Source organism: Salmo salar, chromosome 13 (assembly GCF_965601325.2).
Source record: "Salmo salar chromosome 13, fSalSal1, whole genome shotgun sequence".
Classification (NCBI taxonomy): domain Eukaryota; kingdom Metazoa; phylum Chordata; class Actinopteri; order Salmoniformes; family Salmonidae; genus Salmo; species Salmo salar.
In genome coordinates, this window is record NC_138303.1 from 74902631 (window position 1) to 74920831 (window position 18201).

Below are 18201 nucleotides of genomic sequence, written 5' to 3' on the forward strand. Positions count from 1 at the left end.
CCAGGCTACCAATGTGGGCAAAACACACACATGTACACACACCATAATGAACGGCGGGGACTGTGAGGGGACAAACAAACACACTATCACACCATTTTTGTTGTTATATTGTTTGTACATTGTTTGTTTTTTACATTTGTGTGACTGTGCTTGTCTATTAGTGTATCAGTGTTTTGTTGCGTATGTTGCTTTTTGTGGACCCCAGGAAGAGTAGCTGCTGCTTCTGCAAAAGTTAATGAGGAACCAAAAAAATCAAAATAAACTGCTTCTTTCGGTCACTGACCAACAGTATTCAGGTTTGAGAAGAGTCTCCAGGAAGACTTAGGAAGAATAGTGGTCTCTTCTGAGTACTAGCTTGATTTGTGTTCAATGGTGTAGTGTCAGCTCATTGTCTACGGCTAAATAGCACGTACCTGCTGTCCATGCATTAGCCTCTCTTATCTATACTGCTCCCATCAGCTACTGTACCCGTGAAGCACATCCAACTGACCTTGGTAACCTATCCCTCTGAATGCAATGTGTCCATTGTTTAGACAAAGCCATATGGATGACCGGTTAGCTACACAAATGAGTGGTTTTCTCCATGGGGGGAACCTGAGGTAACTGAGGAGGATTTGATCTAAGTGAAAGGCTCCTTCCTCTTTTAACTGGCTGTGGGTTTACATAAAGCTGCCTGCTAATCTGTTAGCATTATCCTGATATGATCCCAGAGCCCATCTCATTTCCTTCGAGTGTAGCAGCAACCATGGGAATGCCCTAGATTTCCCAACTTCTTCATAGGTACAGATCTAGGATCAGTTTACCATACCCCCAAATACTAACTTTAACCATTAGGGAGGAAATGCTAAACTGATTGTAGATCAGTATCTAGTGGGACTTTGTCCTACTTCTGGTTTGGTAGCCACATGAAAGGCAGCACTGTCAAACAGTATGGGTGTCACAACACAGGCCTGTTGTATCCCAAACATTCTGTGAGGCCTCGAGGGTTCATTCATCCCACCATGTGATGGTGTAAGGATTCATATCGGGATGGTGCCCGTCCGCAAGCCCCTGCCCACGCGGTGCCCATCACTTGTGCCAAGGTGTGCTAACACCCATGCCAAGGGCCACCTCAGACCTCTGGAATACAGTGCATTCGGAAAGTATTCAGACGCCTTGATTTTTTCCACATTTTGTTACATTACAGCCTTATTCCAAAATTAATTAAATTGTTTCTTAACCTCATCAATAACTCATAATGACAATACCTCATAATCACATTTACAGTGGGCTCCAAATTACTGGCACCCCTGACTGCACAAACAATACTTAAAAAAATATAAACAATATAATTACAGAGATAAACTCAAAATACCAACATGTGAGAAATACTGTACTTTATTAATGTTTCAATGGAACCAACCAAAATCATACAATTATTTAATACAAAATACATTTCACCAAAATCAAGGTTTCATAATTATTGGCACTCCTCATTTAGTACTTAGTGCCACCACCTCTGGCAAGGATAACAACATGGAGTATTTTCCTGTAATGTTTGACAAGGTTAAGGAACACATTTGGAGGGATTTTGGACCATTCCTCTATGCAGATCCTTTCAAGATCCTTCACATTCTTGGGTTTGCCCTCTTCAACAGCCCACAGGTTTTCGATTGGATTGAGGTCGGGCGACTGAGATGGCCATGGCAGAACATTGATTTTGTTGTCACAGAACCATTTCTGTGTGGGTCTTGAGGTATGTTTTGGGTCATTGTCTTGTTGGAAAGTCCCAGCCTTCTGGCAGAGGCAACCAGATTGTCAGCCAAAATTGCCTGATACTTGGTGGAATTCATGAATTAAAACAGCCCAAAAACATCACTGACCCACCACCATATTTCACCATGGGTATGAGGTGCCTCTCCTTGTATGCATCTCTGTCTCGACGCCAAACATGCCGATGCTGTATCTGACCACAGCACCTTCTTCCAGTCATAATTTAAATGACATTTGGCAAACTCCAAGCGCTTGCGTCTGTGCCTTGGGGTCAGAAAGGGCTTTCTTCTGGCAACCCTTCCAAAGAGCCTGTGGTTGTGGAGGTGGCATCTGATGGTGCTTTTTGAAACCTGGTCACCCCAAGACACCACCAAAGCCTGCAAATCTTTCACAGTGATTCTTGGGGATTTTGTTGATTCTCTCACCATCCTCCTCCCTATCCTGGGGGACAAAATGCATTTGCGTCCTCTGCCCTGACAGTGCTCAGTGGCATATTCAATCGTTTGTGGATCTTCTTGTAGCCATTACCAGATTTATGAAGGTCTATGGCTATCTGTCTCTTTTGAACTGCCAGTTCTTTTGTTTTCTTCATGGTGTTTGATGACAAAGGGATATTGCATGTGTGTTACCTAATTTTTATACCCTAGTGAAACAGGAAGTGATGTAATGGCTCAATATAGTTCCTTAAGACTTAAATAAACTTAAATAAGTGGAATTTAACACCTGGTTTAATTTTGGTAGATGTTATTTACAAAAATCTTTAAGGGTGCCATTAATTGTAAAACATTGATTTGGAGGACATAGATTTTTTATTAAATCAAATGATTTTGGTGGGTTCCATTGAAACATTAATAAAGTACAGTATTTCTCACATTTTGGTATTTCGAGTTTATCTCTTTAATTATATTGTTTATATATTTTTAAGTATTGTTTGTGCATTGTCAGTTAGGGGAGCCAGTAATTTTGGAGTCCACTGTACATAAGTATTCAGACCCTTTACTCAGTACTTTGTTGAAACACCTTTGGCAGCAATTACAGCCTTGAGTCTTCCAGGGTATGACGCTTCAAGCTTGGCACACTTGTATTCTTCCCTACAGATCCTCTCAAGCTCGATCGGGTTCAAGTCCGGGCTCTGGCTGGGCCACTCAAGGACATTCAGAGACTTGTCCCGAAGCCACTTCTGCGTTGTCTTGGCTGTGTGCTTAGGGTCGTTGTCCTGTTAAACCTTTGCCCCAGTCTGAGGTCCTGAACACTCTGGAGCAGGTATTCATCAAGGATTTCTCTATACTCTGCTTTGTTCATCTTTCCCTCGATCCTGACTAGTCTCCCAGTCCCTGCTGCTGAAAAACATCCCCACAGCAGGATGCTACCATCACCATGTTTCTCTGCAGGGATGGTGCCAGGTTTCCTGATTGGTGGAGTGCTGCAGATGGTTGTCCTTCTGAAAGGTTCTCCCATCTCTTCAGAGGAACTCTGGAACTCTGTCAGTGTGACCATCGGGTTCTAGGTCACCTCCCTGACCAAGGCCCTTCTCCCCCAATTGCTCAGTTTGGCCAGGGGGCCAGCTCTAGGAAGAATCTTGGTGGTTCCATTTAAGAATGATGGAGGCCACTGTGTTCTTGGGGACCTTCAATGCTGCAGAAATGTTTTGGTACCCTTCCCCAGATCTGTGCCTCGACACAATCCTGTCTCTGAGCTCTAAGGACAATTTCTTTGACCTAATGGCTTGGTTTTTGCTCTGACATGCACTGTCAACTGTGGAACCATATATAGACAGGTGTGTGCTTTTCCAAATTATGTCCAATCAATTGAATTTACCACAGGTGGACTCCAATCAAGTTGTAGAAACATCTCAAGGATGATCAATGGAAATAGGATGCACCTGAGCTCAAGTTTGAGTCTCATAGCAAAGGGTCTGAATAATTATGTAAATAAGGTGTGTAAATAAGTAAAATTATGTAAATACGTTTTTTTATCATTATTTGCACAAATGTCTAAAAACCTTTTTCACCTTTGTCATTATGGGGTATTGTGTGTAGATTGATGAGGGAAAAAATGTATTTAATCAATTTTAGAATAAGGCTGTAACGTAACAAAATGTAGAAAAAGGGAAGGGGTCTGAATACTTTCCGAATGCACTGTAGATTCCAGGCCGGGCACCACTAGTGCTAATTACTAGCAGATCCGCTAAGGTTGCCTTTGAAGTTTATACCTCTTTAAGCTCAGGCTACAATGGTAGGTTTGTCCACGGTCTTTACACTTCCTGGCTGTTGTTGTTGTTGTTATTGTCCCAAATCTGCTTTAAGCCGTTCAAGCTATTCGTATTACTACACTGGACCTTAGGGAACTCAAAGTGCCGCTCCAGAAACAACCCAGGAAAGGGTGAGAAACTGAGGCTTGGGATTAACAAAAATATGGCTTGTTTGTTGTTCACATACATTGACAATTACATAGATAAACATTGAAGGGAGTTGTCTCTTTGTCTCGCACACATACATGCACGCACACACATATGTGAAGGAAGTACAGTACTCACGGTTTCTCCAGGTCTGTGTGCGTTTGACTCCGTGTGGACGTCGCTACACCAGGTAAGCCAGACTCTCCCTCTCTCCTGTCCTCTGTCTCTGTGTGCCGAGTGTCCTTGTTTCCCGCCAGCCTCCCGGCAGAGTCACGGTGGTCCTGGTCCACCTCTGCACCACATGTCATTCCTGAGAGGTCTGGCTCAATAGACACCACTGCTAATGCTGTCTTCTCCTCCTCCTCCTCCTCTTGTCCTCCTTCCTCCTCTGCCTGCTGCTGTTCCTCCTGCGGCTGGGCTCCTCTGGTTGGTTCAGCCTTGAAGTGGAACAAACTCCCTAGTCTCCTGAAGAAGGCATCTAAAGGGGGAGGAGGCGTGGGAGTGCCGGGCCCCAGGGGGCTCGCCGGAGAGCAAGGAGAGTCCACTGAGGGGGGCGGGACGAGGGGCTGGTCCTCGGAGTACCCCCCGGCATCCTCCAATATGCTGCTGCTGCCCTCTCCTCCTTTCTCCTTTCTCTCTCTCTCTTCGTCCTCCAGTGCCTCTCCTGGCACTCCTTCCTCTCTTCCGTCTCCCTTTTCTTCCGTGCCTTGGAATGCCTGGAACCACAAGAGAATGACACAGAAAGAGAGAGGGGTGTGTGAGAGCAAATCAGATTAACTTTCTTAGCAGCAGGCTTGCCACTGACACAGCATTGCACAGCAGCACCCTGGCAAACGGGTAGAACAGGGGACGAGAGAGGAGTAAGATTCCCATGAAATTCTTTCTCCCTCTTCTCTTTCTCGTTCCACCGGCTGTGCCCTCTATAGCAAAAGCAGCTAAGAGGCAGCAGCGGCACTCTAATGCAAATGTGTCTATGGAGCACACATCGCTCCCCTCCCCCATAGCCCTGCCCACAATGCGGTTAACTCTCTCAGCACCGCAGCAGCCAGCCAGGGTCGTAAATGAGATAGAGCCCTTGTTTACAGCTTGTTGCACAAACGTATGTCCCCGCAGATAGCCATGTGAACCGATGAGTCATACAGAGGGAAAAGAGCACCACATGCATTTGGGCAATTCCACAGTAACAGAGTGACGCTGAGACTAACATTTTCACTTAAAAAATGTATGCCAAGCAAAAACTATGGATTGCAAAGTTTAATAAACCACACACCTATATGCAGAAGTCTACTTTTAACAATTGCCACTGACAATTTTACTAAAACACATTTACTTGAGGAACAGTGCAGATGCAAAGTTTAGTAACAGAATGACAGTAAAATCTCCTCAAGTTTTTTTTATGTGATAACATTTTCCATAAATTCTTAAATATCTACTCCAAATTAAGATTCAAAGATGTCTGCAGAAAGAATGGGGTGTCAGCTACGACATGAGACCTGGAGTTTGAAAAAATCTATTTTGGTTATTGAACTAGAGTAAGTGAAGCGGATCAACACCCGATAACAGAATGAAGGTAACAGAATGACATCATGGGTCCTTGATCTGTACTATACAGAAATGTGTAATATGAACGCCATTCACTTCATGGTGATGTATCCTGAATAGGTACACAAAGGTAGAAAAATGTAATATCCTCCTTTGCATGTTTGGGTGTTATTCTACACACTGGCTATTATTCTAATGAACTCCACCCCCAAACAAGCATGCATCAAAACTTTGTTAACTTGCACAATTTCTCTCGTTCACTTTAGCTTGTAAATGTCCACACTAATCGAAAATGACATTCAGTAACTACTAGCTATGCTTGTATAACTTTATGAGCTGGATTTGCCAGACTTTGCAATTTGTTTTGTTCGTTTTTGCCTGTTAGCATTTAGCTAACTGGGTCAACATTATTTCACTATTATTTTGTGCTAGTTTTGTTAGCAGTTGTACTAATTTTGTTAGCGTTCTGGTAAATGGTCCTATCTTGCGTTTTTAGCGCCCCTTGTGCGCTATGCCGGGAATAGCATACATCTCGGGATGAGAGAAGAACGGTATGACGATATAAAAATCTGGATACAAAAAAAATATTATTTCTGGTGCTCCTAAAATTTTAGCAGCTTTCTAATTAGCTTTGTAGGGCTGTTTTAAGCACAATCCATACAGAATTGTAATTTTATTCTAGCTACAATGATTAAAATTTCGGCAGATATCGGTTATCATGAATATTTCCGCTCTAAAATCGGAAGTCGATATTGGTCGGGCTCTAAAATGTTCTTCAGAAGCAATGAATAATCTAGACTCAAAACAAAAGGAGTTTGAGTAACATATTCAGGATTCATTTATCTAAAAAAAACAGAGAAATCTTTAACTCACCAAAGGTCATTATGAATGACGAAGCTAAATATATATATATTTTTTTACAAATGTTTCATTATCAAGTTCCTCCAACCACAGTCACTCAATTAGCCCATGTCAGCTAACATATTTTAGATTGCTAACTAAACATGTAGTAATCATGGTTGAAATGCCGACCGGGTGGCCCCAATTGATTTTGTTAGTCAATCTCACTCAGCTATCACATTAAAAACTGAAAACATTTCTCTCCACCCTATGACAAAATATGTAGAATTGCAGGAAATTAGCTATAGAATTGAAAATGTTTCTCTACGTAAAATGAGAAGAATTCCATAAAAGTTGTCATAAAATTGCAGGCAGTGTCAGAGGAAAGCCCTAAAAATTGTCAAAGACTGCAGCCACCCAAGTCAGACTGTTTTCTCTGCTACCGCACTGCAAGCAGCACCAAGTCTGGGACCAAAAGGCTCCTGAACAGCTTCTACCCCCATGCCATAAGACTGCTGAACAATTCATCAAATGGCTACCCTGACTATTTGCATTGAGCCCATTTTTATTTTTACTGACTCTCTTGCACCGGCTCTATGCACACTCACTGTGCTCACACATACTACACTGACACGCCAACACACACACACACACACACACACACACACACACACACACACACACACACACACACACACACACACACACACACACACACACACACACACACACACACACACACACACACACACACATTGATGCCACACACAGACAAACACTCACACAGACACACTTTCACATAAGTTGCTGCTACTCTGTTTATTATCTTTCCTGATTGCCTGGTTACTTTTACCCTTACCTACATGTACATATTACCTCAGTTACCTCATACCCCTGCAGATTGACTCGGTACCGGTACTCTTTGTATATAGTTTTGGTATTGTTATTTTTAGGACATTTTTCTTACTTTTTAACTCTACATTGTTGGGAAAGGGCTCGTAAGTAAGCTATTCACAGTAAAGTCTACACACTGTTGTATTCGGCGCATGTGACAAATACAATTTGATATGTCTAAACTCCAATGTACTGATAAAGGAACAACAAATTTTCTTTAAAAAACTTTTACAAGGAAGGTATCATGTTTATGAATGACACTGTAAATAAGGATGGAAAAATTATGTCACACTAGCAATTAAAGGCCTATGGAGATGCGTTCGGAAAGTATTCAGACCCCTTCCCTTTTTCCACATTGCTTCATTACAGCCTTATTCTAAAATGGATTAAATACATGTTTTTCCACGTCAATCTACACACAATACCCCATAATGACAAAGTAAAAACGGGTTTTAATAAATGTTTGAAAATGTATTAAAAATAAAAAACAAATATACATTATTTACATAAGTATTCAGACCCTTTGCTATGAGACTTGAAATCTGTCCATATAAGGTCCCACAGTTGACAGTGCATGTCAGAGCAAAAACAAAGCCATGAGGTCGAAGGAATTGTCTGTAGAGCTCCGGGACAGGATTGTGCTGAGGCACAGAACTGGGGAAGGGCACCAAAACATTTCTGCAGCATTGAAGGTCCCCAAGAACACAGTGGCCTCAATCATTCTCAAATGGAAGAAGTTTGGAACCACCAAGACTCTTCCTAGAGCTGGTCGACCGGCCAAACTGAGCAATGGGGGAGAAGTGCCTTGGTCAGGGAGGTGACCAAGACCTGACGGTCACCTGACAGAGTTCCAGAGTTCCTCTGTGGAGATGGGAGAACCTTCCAGAAGGACAACCATCTCTGCAGCCCTCCACCAATCAAGCCTTTATGGTAGAGTGGCCAGACGGAAGTCACTCCTCAGTAAAAGGCAAATGACAGCCTGCTTGGAGTTTGCCAAAAGGTGCCTAAAGGACTCTCAGACCATGAGAAACAAGGTCTGATGAACCAAAAATTTAACTCTTTGGCCTCAATGCCAAGCGTCACTTTTGGAGGAAACCTGGCACCATCCCTACGGTGAAGCATGGTGGTGGCAGCATCATGCTGTGGGGATGTTTTTCAGCGGCAGGGACTGGAAGACTAGTTAAGATCGAGGAAAAGATTAACGGAAAAAAGTACAGAGAGATCCTTGATGAAAATCTGCTGCAGAGCGCTCAGGACCTCAGACTGGGGGCGAAGGTTCACCTTCCAACAGAACGACCCTAAATGTGATATTTCCGTTGTTTTTATTTTTATATACATTTCTAAAAACCTGTTTTTGCTTTTGTCATTATGGAGTATTGTGTGTAGATTGATGAGGGGTAAAAAATAATTTAATCACTGTATAAAACGCTATGGACTCACCAGCTACACTTTCTCCCGTTGTGCTCTTTACATGAACACGTGACTGGATCAACTGACCTAGGGAACTACGGTAATTTTCATAATGTAAAATAATGTGACAGGTGAAATGAAGAACGCAATCTGCTTTATCACCTAATGTAGTACACAAGTTGTCTGCAGAAATTAACTGAAAAAGTAGCTACAAATATTCGAGTCTATTGAAAAACTTAAAAGAAACAGTTTTGCCAGTATTAATGGCATTGAAAAACCATACAATTGCTTTTTCAAATACACCGGTATACGGTATACCACTCAAGCAAACCCTGCATAGAATGTACGAATCAAGGCAATCTCATTGAACCATTCCCAGCGGGCAAAACTGGTGGAAATTATGTCATCTTGTTTTGAACCCCCCCTTCACCCATCTACACACAATACCCCATAACGACAAAGTGAAAACATGTTTTTTTACAGATGTTTGAAAGTGTATTAAAAATTAAAGACAGAAATATCTAATTTACATACGTTTTCACACCCCTGAGTAAATACTTTGTAGAAGCACCTTTGGCAGTGATTACAGCTGTGAGTCTTTCTGGGTAAGTCTCTAAGAGCTTTCCACACCTGGATTGTGCAACATTTGCCCAATATTCTTTTCAAATGTCTTCAAGCTCTGTCAAATTAGTTGATGATCATTGCTAGACAACCATTTTCAGGTATTTCCATAGATTTTCAAGTAGATATAAATCAAAACTATAACTTGGCCACTCAGGAACATTCACTGTTTTCTTGGTAAGCATCTCGTGTAGATTTGGCAGTGTGTTTTAGGTTATTGTCCTGCTGAAAGGTGAATTCATCTCCCAGTGTCTGGTGGAAAGCAGACTGAACCAGGTATTCCTTTAGGATTTTGCATGTACTTTGCTACATTTCGTTTCTTTTTCATCATGAAAAACTCCCCAGTCCTTAACGATTACAACAAGCATACCTATAACATGATACAGCCACCATTATGCTTGAAAATATGGTACTCAGTAATGTGTTGTATTGGATTTGCCCCAAACATAACACTTTGTATTCAGGACAAAGTGTTAATTGCTTTGTCACATCTTTTGCAGTTTTACTTTAGTGCCTTGTTGCAAACAGGATGCGTGTTTTGGAATATTTTGATTCTGTACAGGCTTTCTTCTTTTCACTCTGTCAATTAGGTTAGTATTGTTGAGTAACTACAATGTTGTTAATCCATCTTCATCTCCTATCACAGCCATTAAACTCTGTAACTGTTTTAATGTCACAATTGGCCTCATGGTGAAATCCCTGTTTCCTTCCTCTCCAGCAACTGAGAGGAAGCACTCCTGTATCTTTGTGGTGACTGAGTGTATTTGATACACCATCCAACGTGTAATTAATGACTTCACCAAGCAATATTCAATTTCTACTTCTTTTTTTTTAACCTATCTACCAATAGGTGCCCTTCTTTGTGAGGCATTGGAAAACCTCCCTGGTCTTGGTTGAATCACCAGGGCCAAGCTTCCTGCCATCCAGAACCTCTATACCAGGCGGTGTCAGAGGAAGGCCCTAAAAATTGTCAAAGACTCTAGCCACTCTAGTCATAGACTGTTCTCTTAGCTACTGCATGGCAAGCGGTATCGGAGCGCCAAGTCTAGGTCCAAGAGGCTTCTAAACAGCTTCTACCATTCTTGCCATAAGACTCCTGAACAGCTAATCAAATGGCTACCCAGACTATTTGCATTGCCCCCCTTCTCTGTTATTATCTATGCATAGTCACTTTAATAACTCTACCTAGATGTACATATTACCTCAATTATCTCGACAGCCTTGCTGCTCTTTAATTATTTGTTATTCTTATCGCTTCCTTTTTTTTTTGTATTTTCTTAAAACTGCATTGTTGGTTAAGAGCTTGTAAGTAAACATTTCAGTGTAAGGTTTGATTTGATAAATTTGATTTGATGTGTGTGATGAGAGAGTCATGAAAACATAATGTTAAAACACTATTGGGCCAGTAACCAAAAGGTTGCTGGATCTAATCCCCGAGCTGACAAGGTAAATATCTGTCATTCTGCCCCGTGCAAGGCAGTTGACCCTCTGTTCCCCAGGAAGACGTGGATGTTGATTAAGGCAGCCCCCCACACCTCTCTGATTCAGAGGGGTTGGGTTAAATGCGGAAAACACATTTCAGTTGAATGCATTCAGTTGTACAACTGACTAGGTACCCCCCTTTCCCTTTATTGCACACAGTGTAACGCCCTGATCTGTTTCACCTGTTCCTGTGATTGTCTCCAACCCCTCCAGGTGTCGCTTATTTTCCCCAGTGTATTTATCCCTGTGTTTCCTGTCTCTCTGTGCCAGTTCGTCTTGTATGTTAGTCAAGTCAACCAGCGTGTACTTTCTTTTGCTATTCTCTTTTTGATACTCTTCCCAGTTTTGACCCCTGCCTGACTACTTTCCCGCCTGCCTGATCATCCTGCCTGCCCTTTGGTACCTTTTGGACTCTGAACTGGTTTTGACCCTTTTGCCTGTCTACGACCATTCATTTGCCTTACCCTACTGGATTAATAAATATTGTAAGACTCCAACCATCTGCCTCCTGTGTCTGCATCTGGGTCTCGCCTTGTCTCATGAAACAGAGTGAGTCCATGCAACTTAATATGTGACTTGTTAAGCAAATTCTTACTCCTGAACTTATTTAGGCTTGCCATAACAAAGGGGTTGAATCTTATTGACTTAAGAAATTTCAGCTTTTTTTTTATTAATTTGTAAATAAAAAAATAAAAAAAACATGATTCCACTTTGACATACCTGCCTGTGTGTAGGCCAGTGACAAAGAATCTCAATTACATGCATTTTAAATTCAGGCTGTAACACAACAAAATGAAGAAAAATACAAGTGGTGTGAATACTTTCTGAAGGCACTGTGTATGGACATCCTGCACTCCTTGTCCATTAGCAATCAGCAACCAGAGCATTCTCTTACGTTGTGGTTTCTCTTACTTCCTCAGCTACTCCCTTCCTGCCTTGAGATGACAATATCCACAAGAAGACAAAGTAATGTGCTACCAGACTAGATTTTAACATGACAAATCTTAAGAAGTGGGGGCTGGGGGGGGGGTAAGGGGGCAGAATTAGGGTCACCAAATCAATCAGACAGCTGCTGTCAAGGTCCAGACACAATAGATTACGGAGTGGTCGGAGGCTGTATCTGAAGACAGGGGGCTGTATCACAATACTCCTCAACAGCATGCTCCTCTCTTCATTTGCTTTTCCTTCAAGAACACTAGTAGGATAAGGATTGGATATGTTTTCACCATCTAGTTCTCTGAGAACATTATGAAAGAAGATCATTTAAATCTATTTATATCATTTAAATATTTTTATATTAAATATAATATTTGAATTATTAGAACATAAAGCCCATGATCCTTTAGCACAATGCCTCTCCTGGAACAGCTTCAACCAGTAAACGAGCTCTGGTATCACTGTGTTTGCCTCACCCTTCACAGGGAGGCCTCAACTGAACCCCTCCTCATTAAATGATCCTCCAGCTCATCACAAAGGATGAGCACAGACAGACAGGCAGGCAGGCAGGCAGGCAGGCAGGCAGGCAGGCAGGCAGGCAGGCAGGCAGGCAGGCAGGCAGGCAGGCAGGCAGACAGACAGAGAATGTCTCTCTCTCACTTGGTTGGGATAGGATTAAGCACTGCACCATGACTCACAAACTTACATCAAATGAATATTAAATGGTTATCCGGCGCATAACGTATATTTTTTATACTCCCAAAAAGTATTCTTAAAATAGGCTTTGACCATGACCTGGCCTTCTCGAAGTCAAAAACATTGCCAGCCATGCTCACTTTATAGAAATAAAACTTATTTAATAAGTAATCAGGGGTCCAAATTATTGACAACCCTAAAGATTCTTATGAATAAAATGGTCTAAAGGTAAGTATTTGGTCCCATATTCCTATCATGCAATGACAAGCTTGTGACTCTAGACACTTGTTGGATGCATTTGCAGTTAGTTTTGGTTGTGTTCAAAGATCATACCCCCAAGACATGCTAACCTCTCACCATTACCAATAACAGGGGATGTTATTATATCTGGGGGTGTGATCTTTGACCCTCTAACTTTCTCACTCATTCTTCACAATTCATCCAGGATTATCTGTAACCATAGTTGCATTCACATGAATGTAGAAGTGTTTAGAAACATATTCTACTCTTACTTACAGTAAAAGTGACTCCAAAACTACACAATACATTATTTACCATTCATTTCTATTGGGCACAACATAATCTGAAACCAAACCAGAACGGACTGCAAATGCATCCAATAAGTTTGTAGAGTCATTACATGATAGGAATATGGAACCAAATACTACACTTTTGACTACTTCATTTATAAGAATCTTCAGGGGTGTCAATCATTTTGACCCATACATTTGTAAAAATAAATTATTACTAGTTAAACAAAATCTCTTCTGTGAGCAATTGTAATAAAATAATATCATTTCCTATTTATTTTTAGTATACAATATAGCACATTTCTTGAATTATTTATTTTATAGTCATTATTGCTCATCTTTATCAAGGGTGTCAATAACTTCGGACCTTAATGTATATCCTGCACCCAGACATCACACTCAGACAGATACCTGCCTCCCTCCCTTCCTCTCTACCTCTGTTTCTGTGGCGAGACGCTCCGCAGGAGGGCCGGGAGGGTGGCCGGCCGCGAGGTGGGGGAACGTGTTTTGATGAGCCCATTCTTTGCTTTTTTTGCCCGCCAACAAAGCCAAGAAACTGACAGAGAAAAGCAGCTTCCTATTTTCTATTGCTGCCGTTGACCTACTTAATGTTTCCAACAACAGCCTTTACACAGGAAGAGGGTGACAAGCCAAGGAAAACTCAGCATGCTATAGCTAAGATCTAACACAGAGGAAATAGAAAATAAGGAAAGATGCCAATGTTGCTTTTCTGTTTGAGAGAGGGGTATGTAACACTTTATTTCAAGGGTACCTACATAATGATGTCATGACACCTTCATAACCCATACATAACACATTCACAAGAAAAACGTAGGCATTTCATAAAAGTCAGCCACCCAACGCTGGTCATTGCAGTATACCTACTATAGGTGACATAACGGAAATGTCAACTCGCGAGTGTAGACATGAGTGTAAACATTTGTAAAATACTTATGCACCGCTTATGAATGTGTATGAATATGTTATGATGTCCTTACAGTAAGTACCCTTCATAGAAGCGTCTGCTAAATGACTCAAATGTAAAATGTAAATAGAGAGGTGTTTATTATTGGTTAGGTTCTAGTCACAATGCTGCTGGTTCTCAGTCTTTACAGCAATTGTTAGCATTTTTCACCCTCTGTAGGCTAAGCATGTGTGAGACACACAATATGTTTGACTGCCAGGGATAGATACTTTACTTAACACAACATCAACAACAGAGTTCTAAGCAAAGCCAATAAGCACATGACTAAAGGGGTATTTTCAGTCCAGACAGAGAGGCTAGCAGCTAATGTGGAACCATGTGAGGGAGGAGGACGGCTTGAAGGGAGGAAAAAGGGGAACAAGAGGAGGAGGAGATGAAGAGGTAAAGAGAATACTCAAGGCTATGAATGCAATTTGGTTGTTCATATTTTGACATTTTAACATTTTGACCTTCCACTGCGCATGAGGGATTGTATTGCTCGACAAGCCACGGTAGCAAGACTTCTCAGCATTCCCAAACTCTGGAGTCTTTATAGAGTGCTCCTAATATAGCTCCTCCTGACCATGAGTCATGCGAGTGCACACACACACATCCTTCTACTTAATATACTGTTTACTCATACATGAGCAACCCCCCCCCCCCCCCCCCACACACACACACACACACTTTCATAGGCACATCGACAGAGAGCTTCGGCACATGTAGGCACGTGCAAACATAGTCACATGACATTGTTGATGTAAGCTGAGGTCAGGGCAGGTGGAGTCACTTGCACAAAGACACTTATTTCAGGTAATGATAAACTCACCAATTCACTCAAAATGTCTGTTTAGCAAGACCAACCCAAGTCAATACTATTAACAGTAGAGAGAGAGAGCAAGGGAGAGAGATTCAGCAGAAGAAATATGAGCTCCTTCCCTCTCTCAACTGGGCAGCACATACTGTATAGCCTGACATAATTCTCCATTTGATTGATGGCCTAACGAGCCCAGTAGACTGTGTATTTATTTTCCAAGAAACTTGTAAGCAAGTATTTGTAGGCTGGAGGATGTCTGGAGAACGGTGGCTACAGAAATGGTATTCAATTCAGACCTACTATAAAGGGGACCACTTGAGTCAGGGGCAAATCCTGTTGTTAAGCTGGCTTTAAAAGCTATGCTAGAACTATTTCTGCTTACGTGCAAATAGTATACTGCTATGGTCAGCATTATAGTTTGCCAGGAGTAGGCTATGGAAAATGTAAGCCCACAGCCCTGACTGCAAAACCAAACCGCTCTGGTTGATGGTTAGATCCCTTACTGTCCTTAACGCTACTGTACTAAACAAATGCGTGTGTGCATGCACCACACACACACACACAAGCAGCCTGAGGGCAAGAGCTTCAAGACAGCCCTTGGGCCGCTTCTTCTTGTTTCCCTGCAATCATCCTCATACAACTTTCAGCATATGCCACGTTTTCAACTGTTCTACTCAGCATTCGACAGCAGCTCTGTTAGTGTTACAGGTTCTCTCTGTGCAAGTCTTGTTTACTTGTACACCGTTATGGGTGTAACCGGTGTGAAATGGCTAGCTAGTTAGCGATGCACGCTAGTAGCGTTTGAATCGGTGACTTCACTCGCTCTGAAACCTTGAAGTATTTGTTTCCCTTGCTCTGCAAGGGCTGCGATTTTTGTTGAGCGATAGGTACCGATGCTTCGTGGGTGACTGTTGTCGATGTGCGCAGAGGGTCCCTGGTCGAGCCCAGGATGGGGAAAGGAGAGGGACTGAAGCAATACTGCTACATGGGCACAAGGTATGAATTGACCAGTCAGCTCTGCTTAACCTCCATACCTTGGACAGCTCCAGGTCTTCTTGGTGGAGAGATGGTTCACCTTCATTGGTCTCACTGCTGAGGCTGCTGCTGACTGAATTCTCCTGGCCACTGGTGATGGGAGAAAAAAAATAGGTCAGAAGAATAAACCAGAGGTGCACATTAGTTTTATACTGCAGAAGACCTGTTGGATTTTTGGTTCTCTCCCACACTGAATTTTTTTTTAACCTTAATTTAACTAGGCAAATCAGTTAAGAACAAATTATTATTTTCAATGAAGGACTAGGAACAGTGGGTTAACTGCCTTGTTCAGGGGCAGAACGACTGATTTTTACCTTGTCAGTTCGGGGATTCGCTCTTGCAACCTTTTGGTTATTGGCCCAACGCTCTAACCATTAGGCAACATGCCGCTTAATTGATATTACTAAACACTGAATGAAAAGGCAAGGATGAAAAGTGGTGTACATTGCAGCATTGTAAACTGACCACGTGAACTACAATTCCGATGCTGAAAAGTCAATAATAACCGCTTGCAAAACGGGTTTCAGAACACATGGCCCTTATCTTTCATATCAGCTAGAAATAATCTTTCAAATAAAACATATGCAATTACTGTATCTGATTTGCACAGATCCATAAGCTGTGTGCCTCCAGTTGACTTTCCTCCCCAGTTACGTTTTCACACAGGTGTTCAGAGCATGCTAGATAGCTAATCGCACAGGTGGTCACCTCTGTCTTCTTAGTCTTAAACAAGCGCTGTAACATGGCCGTGGGAACACCAACCCAATAAAGGTGTGTAGAATGTAACCTTAAATTGTTCTTATTTTCATAGCTGATGTGAAATATACGTTTCTTATGTTTCCAAAACCATACATCTAGCGATGAGTGTCAACGTTTAGAGCAAGCTTCGGGCCTCTTAACAAAAATCCCTCGGGAAGATACCTCCATCAATAGGCGCTAAAGATAGTTAGAGTCTATGAATGGGCTATGTAGTTAATAGATATATAAAACAGCGAAGTAGATAGCCTACATAGAAACAGAATGATAATGTTAGATTTCGAGAGAAGTTACAATGTAGATGGAAAATGTAACAGATTGCGACCACTGTCTGTCGTTCGGGCAAAAACTCTCGTCCTCGTGCCTCACATCATATTCAAGCACGGTTTTGTTGCCAAAACTAGAAGCTGGAAAGCCACTACAATAAAGTAGGATTGTTATTTGTTACAATGTTAACTTTGTGGTTCAAACCTGATGTTGCTTTCCTCTGTTTTCTCAGGTTCTTGAGATCTAGTTCTTTGAAATAGTCTGGAAAAGTTTCGGGCGATATCCTCCTGCCATGAACTTTGTCTTTTCATGTTTGACATAACAGTTCTGAAACAGTCACATCTGGACAAGGAGTTGAATAGCTCGAGTCCCTGAAGTGACCCACGATATTATTTTTGGAAAACTACAGTTTCGTACATTCTTTCATGTCTCGACTCATTATGGACGTAATGTGCTCTACTCCAGTCCAACCCCTACAACGCTGTAGCAATAGGAAATGGAGGAGGAGCTATTTGGCATATTCAAATGATATGTCATACAGTAGAAGTATGGTAGCGTGGGCATGCTTGCTTGCCCCAGTATCTGTGCGGTATGCCGCGTTCATATACTAGTCGGAACTAGGAAACTGACATTTCCGACTTTCTTTTTCATTCAAACGTGGCACGCTTGTAACTACAACCAGGTTCAAGTCAGAAATGTTTGAGATTCCAAGTTCCGACTAGCAGTTGAACAAGGCATTAACGATGTCGACGATGAGTAAGTATAACGCGCCTCCTCTACTGTCGTGTTCAAAACAACTGAGAATTGGAATCTCGGAAATCTCCGAGTTCAGGAAGTTCAAGACAACTGGGAACTCAGGAAGAAAACAAGCTCTGACTAGGAAAACTAATGGTCATCCAACTCGGAACTCCAAGTCGGAAACTCTAGCATCTTTAGAGCTCTGACTTTCCGACCTGAAGATCACTGAAGTCATTATAGCCTATGACCTCGTTTTTTTCTGAGTTTTCATGGTGCTTTCAAGACAAATGGGAACTCAGAAAAGAACGAGGTCAAATCATGACGTCGGTAATCTTCAGATTGGAGCTCTAGAAAGATGCCAGAGTTTCCGACTCGGAATTCCAAGTTGGATGATCGTTGAAAAATATTTTTCCCAGTCTGAGCTTGTTTTTTTCCGAGTTCTCTGTTGTCTTGAACGCACTGAAGTCGGAAATTTCCGAGTTCTCAGTTGTTTTGAACGGTGCACCAGTTGTATTGAAAGCGC

The 18201-nt window shown here is 41.9% G+C and overlaps 1 protein-coding gene across 1 annotated transcript in view; it reads right to left on the reverse strand.

Moving 5' to 3' along the window:
• LOC106567691 (uncharacterized) overlaps positions 1-17440 on the reverse strand; it is a 74899-nt gene extending 57459 nt beyond the window's left edge. Inside the window, exons 1-3 of the mRNA XM_045693528.2 lie at positions 17145-17440; positions 15917-16007; positions 4289-4866 (exon numbers count right to left, since the gene is read on the reverse strand). Coding sequence (XP_045549484.2) covers positions 4289-4866; positions 15917-16007; positions 17145-17260 — 785 coding nt within the window. The 5' untranslated portion in view covers positions 17261-17440. The remainder of the gene's footprint in view (positions 1-4288; positions 4867-15916; positions 16008-17144) is intronic.
• Between the last annotated feature and the right edge of the window lie 761 nt (positions 17441-18201).